The 13,803-nt window shown below is 41.4% G+C and overlaps 1 protein-coding gene across 1 annotated transcript in view; it reads right to left on the bottom strand.

The window, feature by feature from the left end:
• Positions 1–776: 776 nt before the first annotated feature.
• crtc3 (CREB regulated transcription coactivator 3) overlaps positions 777–13,803 on the bottom strand; it is a 44,977-nt gene continuing 31,950 nt past the window's right edge. Inside the window, exons 9-16 of the mRNA XM_073464138.1 lie at positions 12,710–12,759; positions 11,573–11,793; positions 9,221–9,456; positions 8,338–8,397; positions 7,668–7,865; positions 7,026–7,109; positions 5,900–6,110; positions 777–5,019 (exon numbers count right to left, since the gene is read on the bottom strand). Of these exons, the coding sequence (XP_073320239.1) occupies positions 4,814–5,019; positions 5,900–6,110; positions 7,026–7,109; positions 7,668–7,865; positions 8,338–8,397; positions 9,221–9,456; positions 11,573–11,793; positions 12,710–12,759 (1,266 nt within the window). The 3' untranslated portion in view covers positions 777–4,813. The remainder of the gene's footprint in view (positions 5,020–5,899; positions 6,111–7,025; positions 7,110–7,667; positions 7,866–8,337; positions 8,398–9,220; positions 9,457–11,572; positions 11,794–12,709; positions 12,760–13,803) is intronic.

The raw sequence follows: 13,803 nt of genomic DNA on the forward strand, positions 1-13,803 counted from the left end.
ATCAGGCTCGTCTTCCTTCAGTAAAGGAGAGGAACTTTAATTCAGACGTGTTTTGTTTGATAAGGAGTATTTCTTTTCTTGACATGTCGGTTGAAAGAGGTATTACGTGGACAGGACGGGCTCGCTGGTTAGCATTCCCTCGCTAACTTCAGCGGACGCCTCTGCAACAAAAAAACAAAGATCCTTCGACAAAACGTCAACACTGTCGTTTCTTCACGTCCATTTTTGAATGTTTCAAACTAAACTTCAGGCCATTATTAACAAACGGTCTATGTGGAGTTTGAATGTAGTGTTTTACAATGATTAAAGAGGCACTTAAGCTCGACTTCATTAAATAATAAACAAATGTCTCTTCTGAACTTTGAAATTAAACAAATACAAAATAACAGATGTAAAAAAGAAAGAAAGTGGAGAAACTTTTAAAGATTGATGATGTAGTTCAGTGAGTGTTGGCTGAGGACGAACAACAAATTAGAGAAGACATGAGGGAAAAATTATTTCATTGTGTTGAACTTAATTAGACTCTAAACTGGAGTCCTGGCTCGGTCTCTCCTTCACTGACGGTTTATAAACACGTCTTTTCTTCTCAGAACTTTCCAACTAGATTGAATAAATTAAACAAATAGAAAAGAAAGGATGTAAAAAACTCTCCAAACAACACAGAGATGTTTCTCTTCATGGGGTGTGTACAGCTGAACCTCATCGCTCTGCTGCCATCTACTGGCCACAACAACAACTACATCCTGTGATGTTTCCACACAGCAGAGCCTTTAGACTTAATACACAGTATAGAGTTTTATTGTTTATATTAAATCAGAAAGATAAGCACTATAACATACGTTACAAACCAAGAACATTTTATATCTTGGGGGGGAGAAAAAAAACAAACTCAAATGACATTACAAAAAAAAAAAAAAAAAAGTAGTAACACTAGTGGACAAGACCATTCTTTAAATAACAGAACTGTACATTTTAAAATGCAACTAAAAAAGTAAGACACCAAAAAAAACAAAACAAACAGTGACGGAACAGAACGACGAGAAGTTAGTACCAAACAGAGCTAAAGCTAAAGGGAAGTGATTACGAGCTGATACAGGTTACTGCTGGAATATGAAAAGTCAAAAATCGAAACAAAGTAAGGCAGCAGAAGGCAGCAGCAAACAGGCCGGGACAGAGGGAGGAACAGGCGGGAAGAAAACATCAGGAACCAACAGGAAAGTGGCTCCATCGCTCACCCACAGAGCGACCAGAGAGCAGGTACAAATGTTTAACAGCTGTAACTGAATATAAACTCTTATAAAACACCGACGCCCCTCTTCACTTCATATTCAACAAATAATCACACTGAATCTCTTTCATACGGTCCACACAGTGCAGGCGGGTAAAAAACTAAAAACACAAACAGTCCAACACGTAGCACGAGCTCCTGTGAACCATTCACTATAAACGCTCTTGTTCTCTGACCGCCGATCAGTTAATTCTGCTAACTGACAGCCGACACACACGCTGTGGACACTGGACACATGTAATATTGTGATTTTATAGCAAATTTGATCCCCACATTTGTGAACACGGCAAAATAAACCTGCAAGCCATGTTGCACTGCATAATGTACAAGTTGCACCTGTTCAACAGGTTGTTGCACTCAATTGAAAAAAAGTTGCATAGCTAAAAGGAGACATCTGCTCCACATCCTCTCAGAAGCAATATTAAAAATAACTCTTTCACTTTATTAAAACACTAGGGGGCACTCAATGCCCTAAATGGCCGAGTTATTACATAACTTTAAATATGATCTCTTTACAAAAACACTACTACAGGACCACACGGTCACCAGGTTCCTCACATCGTATCAAAATCACACCTGTTGCTGGTGTACTGAGTGAATGTGCAGCGACTGTCGAGTCACAAAAGTCTCACTTTTTGGGTCATTTTGATGTCGACTCACAGAGTTGAGGACTTTTCCAAGTTCATGCGACGGATTTTCTAAAAGGAATTCATGAAAAAAACTTCTATTAAATTCACGGGACCCGAACTCCAAATATTTTTATTAGTTCTGATTTATGTTTTTTTTTTAAAGTTTGGCCTTTCAGAGCGGAATTAAGTCATTTTTGAGATTTATGAGTCTGACAAATTGCGTTTTATTTCTCTGGACTGGGTTGAAATTTGTCCTGAACATCTAAGAGACCCTAATGTGCAACATGCGCTCATTCAAATAGTTGTTGCAGACGGTTTATGGTTATTATATAATCAAATTAGGAAAGATTTATCACTCTGACCTGAACAAATAATCTTTCATTTTCCAAAACTCATATTTCCACCAGTTTTCACTTCGTTGTAACCAAATGTTGACTCTGTGTAGCATCAATGTCGTTCTGTCACATCTACAAGTTATTTGGTCTTGCTTAAAAAGTTCAGTGCCACAGATGTTACAAAATATCGCTTCAGAGCTGAAAACAAAAACAAACGCTTTTAAAGATTTTTAATTTCCCTCGAAACTTTTTCATGTGAAAGTGTTAAAGGGGATCGGCAGGAGATCGACACAGCCGTCAAAGTTACGTCCACTAAAAGTGCTCATATTTGTCACCAACAGGCCGAGGTTGTTTTTTTAAGTGTCTGACAGAGAGAGAACTTTCTGTTACAGAGTAAAATCCTTTCTGTCACCGGAAACATGTGAGTTATAGTTGAGCAGAGGGAGTTTGGAGTTTACGTAGAGAAACTGCCAGCAAGAATTTATTTCCAAAGTCTTGGATGAATATTTAACAGATTCTGACAATCTGGATGAAGCAACAAGTGTAACGACTCAACTCTCGCAAGATTTCAAAGACCAAACTTCTCCTTAAATGAGACTACCTTTAACAAAAAGGTACAAACTCAGCCTGTCGCTGCCAAAAACAAGCATAACTTTGACAGTTGGAGCTGCCAAGAAGGATTTTGTTGCAGCCTCCAACTCCAGAAGTTTTGGTTCAGTATGAATCATTTACACACCAAAACATGTAAATATAGGGCGAAGGTATAAAACTACCAGAATTCCCAGAATATTCAAAGATGTCACATCGTTCCATCATTAAATTATCTTTTAAAATATCCATTTCACTCGCTGTCAGATGACATTCAGTGGTTTAATTTCATGGGCAGATATCTGTGCTGTGTTCTGTCTTCTGCTGTTTTCAGTAGATTCTGTGATTTTGCAAGTTTCAGCTTGTAAAGTATAAATTTAAACCCAATCCAGTAAAAACGATGCCATGTGGTGAGACTTAGCATAATAGAAATACAAAAACATGTTTTTGGAGTACAGCTGCAGGTTTACAGAAGGTCCCATGAATTTATTTTAAAGACAACCCATGACATGAACTAGGAGGACCTCGTGAGTTGTCACGGAATGCCCCTTTTCTTTGTAATGGCTTCATTTAACTTCTTTGGGTTATCAGGTTTAAAAAAAACAAACAAAAAAAACCAAAACGTTATCAGTCTACACACTGTGAACCAATTAGTGCAAAAGAGATTAAGTGCAATGTTACATGATGTCCGATGTCCACATGATTACAATCTGCTCTCTGAATGAGTCACTATTAGAAAGGGGGGGTTTGTCACTGCACAGCCGGAACACGAGGACAGAAAGCCGGATGCAAAAAGAACATATTCAGGACTTAATCGATCCACAGTAGCACAGCGCATGCCCTTATTCACAACAAGATTTAAAGTACAGTACAAGCGCCATTACAAGTCAGTACAAAATGTAAAATAAAACATATGCAATGAATGTACGTAGAAGTATTTTCAAAAAAATGTAAAGTTCCTTTTTGATAAAAAAAAAAAAAAGAAAGATTTTTTGACGCTGTCCCAGTGCTGTCACAGAGGAAACCACAGGCGACTCGTCTGCAGGCGAGGAGAGGGGGAGTATCCGTCCAGATCACAAGGAAAATATAGCATTTATTCAGTTCATCTGAGAATTTATTTCTTAGTTAGAAATTCAAAAATCTATACTCTTAAGTAATATTTACTTATTAAAATCTCATCTTTGTAAACAGTTTGCCCTTTTTGTGTCTAGTTGGAAAATACATTCTAATCAGACAAATTGAATTGTGTATATATTTATATTTATATTTATATAGATCTGTGGCAAACATCTCAAAAATAATCTGATAGCATGTGTAAAGAAATACATTTAAAACAAAAGCTCTTCATTTCTACCACGATAGTTCGAGAGCCTAAAGCGGCCGCGGCACGGCGGCTTTTCACTCCACCTGAAGGAAGCCGGGCTGCCAGATGTTTCACCGCCGACACGTCTGACTGCTCCAGCTGTGATCAGTAACGTTCCCTCATTTACTGGAGAAAAGTAAAATTGTGTTTTGGCATTTCTGCTGCTCCTCAGCATGGCGATGGGGTTGCTATGGTGTGTAACCATGGCGACGGGGTTGCCATGGCTTCGGGGAGGCTGTGAGCGGGAGGACTTCGGCTCCTCGCTGGATCGTCTCACGTGTCCCTCCGAGGTGCAGACGCTCAGAGCTGATTTCAAACTGACATCGACTCGCCTCGATTAAAATAATAAAGTCTGAGAAACACGAGCTTGTGCGTGTGCGAGGGTAACTTTGCATGAAGCAGGTGTAAACTGTGTTTGTTCACACGTCTCCTCCTTTAAAAGTGTTTGTGCATGACTGTGCACATGTTCTCGTCTTTCACATTTAATGAATCTTAGTGGCAGTGGACGCATGCACAGTGGCCATATAGAGATCGTTTGCATGCATATTCAGATTTGTACACTCTATACACTGCAACTCCATGTGTGCTGAACCCGTGACGCTCTTTATGTTCAGAGTCTGTCGCTGCGGAACGTATCCTCCACAGATGGGTCCGGCAGCACCATGTCGGGATCGCTGAGCATGCTCAGGCCGTCCAGGCTGAGGGGCTCGATGCGCAGCTCGTCCTCCAATGGGAAGCCTCCCTCCGAGTCGAAACACTCAGGCACCGTACACAGTGCGCTGCTGATGTCCTTTGACAGACTGGGGTTGGAGTCATCTGAGAGAGAGAAACAGATGATGGTGGGTGAACGTTTTTTCTCCTGCTCAGAAAACACTTCCTCTCGATATAACTCACAGAGTCGCTGCACTCATCCTTAGTCCTGACAGCTCTTTTTTAGATAAATCTGACGCTGCCAGAAAAAGACAAAATATCAGCACCCGCAGTCAAAAAACAAAGCTGGAGCCTGAGGCGGCTGAGTTCATGAATGTATGTTCATCTTCCTTCTGGGAGAAATGTCAACCTGCTATGATTGATTCCTGGAAAACACGCCGCTCTGCCGACGCTCGTTTGATTTGTGCCTCAGGAAAGAATCACTAACATGACGACACACTCCTGCTAATATGCGCACTCTGTGACAGTGTGAATAATGAAAATTTAAGGAAATATTCTTGAAATTTTAATGAGAAGAGAAAGATCTTCATTGACTGATTTTTTTAATGCATAAACAAACTTTAAAAAATAAACTCTTTTGTTTTCATGACTGAATAAACTGAATAAACAAACTGACCTTAAAGGACAACACAATTTCATACTGTTCTACTTTGTTTATATGTGGCGGACCCTGCCACCTTTCTAGCTTCAAACAGTGTTCTGGGGACCTTATTTTCCTCTGATCCTTCCTCTAATATCTTTGTTTGTATTATTATTAATATTGTAAGTTTAAAATTCAGAGTTTGAATGTCTCTTTTTGTTTGTTATATGACTGGTTTATTTTGTCCTTTAAAAATATAAGACAAACAATGAAAGAAAGTAAACAGTTCACAGACCCATACATGCTAAATAAAACACAACAACACTGACTTCCTCTTGCCAGGGTGCACCTACGGTGGCCTGTGATGGAAACCAACACAACCAACCAACCAACCGTTAGACTTACCTGTGAGTATGATGTTGGGCAGTCCTCCGCTGCAGTTGGAGTACAGCATGTTGGACCTCATTTGGTCCTGCAGATTGCCATGGCTGCCACCCAGGCCTGCGAGGGAAGCCTGGGAGTAGTAGAGCAAGGAGGAGGAGGAGGAGGACGGGTCGAAGCAAGAACCCCCCGCTGTGGAACTCATCGCGTTTTCCAACAGATTAAACTGGTCCAACTAGCCGACAGATGGCGGAGAGAAAATGGCAAACGAAAGAAAAAATGCAAAGAATCAGTGAGACGAGTTGTCGTTGTGTTTCGCCCTGGCAGCTCGATGTCTTCACATGTTTTCTCATAACATCTACAGTGCATAGAAAACCTTATTAACACTGCAACTGATGGCACATTCTGTTCAGCTCTGCTGTCTGACAAGAAACTGAATTACTAGTTATCTTGTCGGCCAGATTTCACGAGAATCCATTCATGAGATATACATTTATCCTGCTCACAAACTCCTGGAGAAAACATCATGTCGTTTTCAGTGTACTGATGTCACAGAGACGTTTCTCCTGTAAAGCTGGAAAAAGTCCTAGATATCACCTGTTTATGTAAAAGATTTACTTCTGTGTAACAGGTGGATACTGCTGTGAGTGTCCATCACTGTCACAGTTTCATTTGCTGCAATCTCCGTCCAGACGAGTGTTTCCACACTGTTTCAGAGAACTCTGAAACCTGAACACACATACTACATGGCCATTCATGTAAACTGGGCATGAACAGGAAGCAGACTGTGCACTCTGCCGTTGGTTGCTTAATTGCAGAAGAACTACAGAAGATTTTTTACTTTAGTTTGTAGTACATATGTTACAGGCACCAGGGCTGGTACTGAGGCAACAGATAATGTATCCTGAAAACAGGAAACGTGACTGCTCTTCACAGAATCCTCCTGGATAATACTGTAACACCATGATGTCAATGGAGTCACATTCGCCGATAATGCCACATACACTGATACGGCACAATTAGAAAGCAACGTTTGTGTCTGCATCATTGTTTCCAAAAATCTCTGTTTCTGCCCATCCAGATGTAACACACACTACTATGTGTGTGTGTGTGTGTGTGTGTGTGTGTGTGTGTGTGTGTGTGTCTCTACCTGATAGGGGAGCGTCTTGCTCTGGCGATTGGAGAACTGTGGCTCCATGAAGGGGTCGTTGAAGAGTGCCGCCATGTTGTTGTTCTGTCAGGGAAGAAAAGAGTCGCGAAACATGACTTTGTTGTCGAGTTTGGGGGGAAAAAAATATCGACAGAAAATGATGTTCTAACAGTTCTGATAATCTGTTAACTGAGTTTATAGACTTGAAAGAAAAAATGTATTTGTCTACATATGAAACTTCACTGGTTGGCTGCGATACCTCTGAATGAACTCCACTTTAAGTAGTATGATATGGTGTCCAACATGAATGTAACCTACGAGTCCCATCAAGATATGAATGTCTTGATTTTTGGAGGTACTACAGAGCTTTATATTCATCGCTGAGGAAAACATCTACAGAATATTTTTAACTGTTGTGGAGCAAGAAAAACAAGCTCCACCGTGAATGTGATTACCCGACTTGTGTTGAGTTAATACAATTTTTGTGTTGAATCTAATCTTCCACACTAATTGCTGCCCTGCAGGGAGATAAAAACAAGTTATTATCATCAACAGAGCATCACAAACACTGGTGCTCAAAATATGATGAGTGTGTACTCTCTACACACACACCCTGACAAAGACGCTGTTCATGGCACTCACTTGGCTCGCGTTGAAGTCCATCTGGATGTTCTGAAGGGGGGAAACAGGCTGCTGTTGCTGCTGCTGTGGCTGCTGCTGCTGCTGCTGCTGCTGCTGTTGGCGTTGTCGGCTCGGGTCCACTGCATGCTGGGATTGTTGGTAGAGCGGATAGGGTGGGGGCGGCTCCCTTGGCATGTTGCTGGTATCCAAAGCAACTCCCTACACAGGACAAAGGAGCCAGCAGGAGTCACTAAAGACTGACTACAACTTGAATACAGACTCAGGACTTGAAATGTATTTACTCTGATTGTTGTGTCATTACTCAGCAACATTCTCCCATCAAAGCTCGGGTAGAAACAACTGCACCAGTGTTTTGGGATATTTTTTGCAACAGGAGGAATTTTTACTTGGCGGTCGGATCTAATTTTACATCACTGTACATTTCCGATTGTTAAAGATGTTTTTTTGGATTTAGCTCTAGCTTTAGTAATTTTGACAGCAGTGGTTCTTAGTTAACGAGCTGCAGAGAAACTGGAGATGTCAGAGCCTCAAATCATCAAGAGTTCAAGTAGGGTGTCTGCAGGTATCACACAATTCAGTTTGATGCTTAATAAAGGAACAGTTCACCCAAAGTCGGGTGCAGTTTCATAGTGTACAAAACATTTATTGAGCTTCACAGAAAAACATTCACCATTAAATGGCTCCATCCAGTTTGTCTGGCGTAGTTCAAGTCTCCGGAAGCCCCAAGATCCTGAATTGATTTGAACAGACATTATTTATGCTCTTTTTAAAGCTGAAATCTTCACTGTGGCTGCTAAGATAAAAGTGTTAGCACACACCCCTGTTCTGATGCACAAGTACGTCCGTGCTTCAAAGGTGTAAATAAAATATTCTCAAATCAATATGGGATCTCGGGGCATCCAAAGCTTTGGATTACACCAGATAAAAGGCAGCTGAATGGAGTAATTTCATGTTTTTATTCAGTTGTCTCTTATTTTTACATTTTTAAACGAGTCTCCAGCTACTTCAGTTGTTCAGCAGAAGGCTGCAACACTGTTTTTCTGTGCAGCTCCAGAAATGTTTTGTGGAACACGAAACTTCAGCTGACTTTCCTCAGCGAAGACCTATTTTGAGATTTAAATTTCAGACCGACTTTTGGACAAATCGTGTTTTTCTTATTGAAGCATTGCACCTAAGTACGAAGGTAAGTTGTATTTATGCGGCCCTGTGAAAAGGCAGGTTATATGTATGACTATGGTTGTGAGAATGAGGCAGGCTAATCTACATTTTGCCAACAGGTGAAGTACAGACAGTTTTATGTTCAGTGGTAGGAAAGGAAGGAAATGAGAAATCAGAAATGTGGACTTTCATGCAGAAGAGCCTTAATCATTTGACAAAAATACATTCAAATAAACTAAAAGTGTTAAAGACCTAGCATATTCAAAATTAATGACTTTTAAGGCCTAATATAGCAAATATGTGTTGGTCTGCTACATGAATTTAAGATTTTATTGTTATTCCACTGCACTACAAAAGAGACAATCCCTTCAAACTCTGGTGTGAAGTGTGTGTACCTGTGTGATGGGGGACAGTGAGGGCGACATGGTCGGAGACAGCTGCTTGGCCAGACCCCTGCGCTGCTCGGTGCCAGGAGACAGGGTGAGGGGGCTGATGGGAGCGGGCCGCCGCCGGGGGGAGTTGTTGGACATACGCAGGGACGAGTTGATGGAGGGATTGCTGAGCGACGACTGCAGTTGGCAGTTGTTGAGGGACGCCTGGATTGAGGGGTTGCTCAGAGAGGAGGACAGACCTGCAGGGACAGTATCAAAGTGTAAATGTACATTAGAATGAAAATAATGAGGCAGCAGATATGGGCCATTAGAAACCAAGAAGATCATGTGGAAGTTATGATGTCGCATGTACTCAATTTTCCACCATGTTCTCCAGTCCCCGACCCAAAACACTGGACTTTATTGTGCGACTGGGGAGGGATGTAGGGCAAAGACAGGGAAAAGAAAAGAGCTGATTGTAGTGAGCCAGAACAGGGTCAGAGTTCCTCTGTCACTTTGGTGCTCGGCCAAGTTGAACTGTGTTCGACATGAGAGCCCAACCACGCATACACTCACAAAACACTGAAAGGAAAGACTGAGTGGGAGCAGCGGTGGGTGTGATCAGATCAGGCAGCAGAGTTCAGAGTGAGGAAGAGGGAGACAGAGACATCATTCAATGAGTTATCCTTAAAGTACAGTTAGCTGGCAGAGAAAGAGACGTGGAACCTGCTCACAACACTGGAGCAGTCAGTGGTTCCTAACATTAAGTCTGAAGCTGTAACACGTGTTATTATTATTACACCTACAGACAAGAATTACACTCCCAGCAGGCGATGAATCACTTCAACTCACGCACACAGATTTTATAGTCTTGAGAGTCAAAAGGACCACATGTTGAATGACTAAATAAATTCAAATAATACACCGAATGACACGTAGACTATGATTAGGGACATGTTGCTAGGCGACATATTTTTAATCCACCGAAATCCTCCAGTCAGGACCCGATTTAAACCTGGGTCAGGTTTGTTCACGATAATCAACATGGTGCAGTTTCTTTTAGTGAAAATATAATGTAAAAATAAGTGCTAAGTGATACTGTGTGATGGACCTGTGTGTGTTGGGGCTACATGTTGTGTTAAGTGCTGGGATTTGTTATTAACATGACGAGCCTTAAATGTGTTACTTCTCAGGTGGCAAACATTCATGTGGGACTCTGTGTGACAGGGTAACACAAACTCAGTGCTTCAGCTTACATTAACTGCGCTGAGTCGGGTTCAGACGTAAAAAAACAGAATGGCCCCGAGTTTGGGTCGGGCTCGGTTATTTCTCTCTTGGACTTGGTGGGGTTCAGACAGAAAAATGAAGCCTGAGTCACACTCTAGTCCTGTTTCCAAAAGATGGGACGCTGTGTAAAACGTTACAAAATAAAGTGTGTTAACTGACAACAAGTGTTCCTGAGCCCATGTAGTAATACACTTTATAAAATCATGTGTTTGACAAAGTGGTGAACCTCGCCCCATCCTTGCTTGTGAATGGCCGAGGCTTTCGAGGATGCTCATAACCGAATCATGATCCTATCACCTGTTACCAGTGAACCTGTTTACCTGTGGAATATTCCAAAGCGTCCCAACTGTTTTGAATTCACGTGTGAATCTAGTGACAACTTTGTAGGAGTTCAATACAAGATATTAAGTGTTGTGTCGAAATGGAACAGAGGCCTGATAGAGAGCTTCATCACATGGTGCAACAACAATCACCTGAAGCTCAATGAGCTCATGGAGGACGACTGCTGTATGTCTCTGAGCGTGTAAGTTCATTGAAAGAAACAAGCTCAGCTAATAAATCTGATTCTGATTAAATACAAAGAAGCTACAAAATGTAAAACGTGGATGCTTCACACACGTTCAGCTCCACAGCACAGAAGATTGAATCAGTCACCAGTTTCAAGATGGACACTACAGATTAGTGTCACCAACTTGTCCAACCACAGATGAAATATGGTCACAATTTCCCCTTTTGGTCCTGAGTTATGGTGTCAAGTAATGGTGAGATGAGTAGCAGAGCATTATGATGTCACAGTGAAGCTGACCTTTGGGATATAAAATGTCATCAATTTATCCATTTAGAAATAAAAAGGGTTCGAATTTGAAGAAATTCCCGAGAGCCGTTCCTGAGATATCGCCTTCAGGAGAATGGGACCTACAGACGGACGTATGGACAACCTAAAAACATGATGCCCTCCTCCTATGACTGTTGCTGCCGTGGAGACATCATAAACAAACAATCCTGTAAATCATGTGTCAAAAAAGTTGGGAACCACGCAAACATACAGGCAGAGACCGGACACACACACCAACACAAAGCTCCACCCACCCTGCGAGTTGCCAATGCCAAGGTGCATCATGGCTGCCGGCAGGTTTCCGGTGCTGCTGCCCCCGCTGAGGTTGGGGTACCCTCCATTGTCCTCAGGGTCCAGTGGGGTGGAGAGTGGTGAGGGGAAGTGCAGGTTGCTGAGGTCGGGCAGGGAGCCGCCGGTATTTAACAAGCCCTGGTAGTGGGACAGACCAGGGTTCTGCTCCGGAGACGGGAATATACTGCAGGGGAGGTACAAACAAAACATTTGACCCAGCTGGAACAACACTGGTGCTCAGGGTGCATTTGAATTCATATAAATATTGTACATAATTGAAGGTAAAATTATTAAATGTGCATTTCAATTTGATGAGACATTTGTTTGACTCCCATCCACTTGTTCTACCCTCTTCTTCTTTCCACCCACTCTCCATTTCCTCTATTATTTCTCTAATTTCCATTTCTGCTGATATGCTGCCTCGACAACAGCAACAGTGACTCATTGTTGTCTGTTCCCACACAAATACACACAAACTGGGACGACAACACAAAACAATGAACAAAAGCTTGCCTCCACAAACACACAAACAGTGTGTCGGTTTCTTGATGCTGGCTGCACGGGTCAAAATATTTTGTCTATCATATTTATCACTCTGTTCATCGATCATTTATTTATACACTAGACAGGAGAACAGCTTTCTAAGAATCTCTCTGAAGGCTTTCTGTATGATACTATGCAGCCTGGTCTGTATCATCTACTGGCAACAATGCAAAGGAAAAGCTGCTGCTGTAAAGCAAATGAATTGCTAGTAAAAATGAAGACATCCGTTTGCTTTTAAATCATGAAATGACACCGGAGGTCGTTTGCAGTGGGAAGACAATAGTCTTAACAAACTGTTGTTAAACAATGTCAGTGGAGTCTGATTGTAATGACTGCGTTCCTCTTATTTCAAAAGAGTTCGACGTGTAAAGAGGAACACAGACATCCTGTTTGACGTGGTGGGAATGTGTGGTATTTCATTTCCAGGACTCCATTGTTTCTGTTCACCAGCTGAAACCACTACTGTGGCATCAACACATCATATTACTGATGAAGAAAAATAAATAGGGTATTTACAAAGCAAAATATTGACCCTGTGTCACTGCCTTCAGACTTACTTGATTCCAGGCACTTCACATGATTTAGGCCTTGATGCCAGAGACTGGACCTGCGACAGGAGCACAAACACTAACATTACTTATCTCAACCAGATAATAACAGTCCAACACTGAAAGCTGAGTCTGAGATCTGAGTTTCTTATTATGACATTGACAAAGAAACCTTTTTTTAAATGTGTATTGTCATGTCATGTCCGAGCTCCGATCTGCTATATGTGAGTATTGTCGCTGACGCTGGTGTCAGATTGGTGTATTGCTCAATGTAATGAGATGAAAATCCCCTGAAATCTGCTGCAAAGTGGAAAGTTTCAAATAAGCTAAAATATGCCTCTTTTAAGGATTAGCTGAACGGAAAATGGACGGAAATGTCTTGATCCAAAAGATATTTAGTGTCAGGAACAAAAATGAGCATCTGGTTTGAAAGATTTCTGTATCGTTTCCAACCAATTGTCAAGCAGATTTTAAGCAATACTTTGGAGTGATGCAAGAAAGCAAAAAAGTGAATTAGGCCCGCTTCCATCAACTCATCTGAAGTGAGGCGAAGCAAAGCGTAGTTTTGTTCAAAACTGGCAGTAAAGGCTATGTTTTGCATGCCCATAATAACATCGCAACAGAGTAGAGAAAGTAGAGGTCGCAAACCACAAACAAATCCAGTTGTTTGCCACTGCCAATAAATGTGAAACAAGAAACAAAAGCAGTCACATCGACCGTCTACAGGAAAGAAAATAGAAAGGTTTTCTTTTTAAAATTGGTTAAGTTGTGATTATTATTCTTACATGTCAATTAATATTGGTATTAATATGTGGGAAGACGGCAACATTGAAAAAGCTTCTTCTTCATTTCTCAAAGTGGAAACAGCTGATCAGTCATGTGAGTTAATTGAAAAATTATTTCCATCTTTTCTAATGCGATACTTTAAAAATGTGCATAAAGACTGATTCTGAGTCTCTGCCCACACGGAGAGAATAATATTTCAGACTGTTTTTTGCCTTTTCTCATCTAGTTTGACGTCCTCTAGGATTATTTCCATGATGCTTTGGATGCTGCGGTTTTTGTTGACATTCTGGATCCCAGAAATGTGTCTCACGCTCCGC

The sequence above is a fragment of the Pagrus major genome, chromosome 4, assembly GCF_040436345.1.
Source record: "Pagrus major chromosome 4, Pma_NU_1.0".
Classification (NCBI taxonomy): domain Eukaryota; kingdom Metazoa; phylum Chordata; class Actinopteri; order Spariformes; family Sparidae; genus Pagrus; species Pagrus major.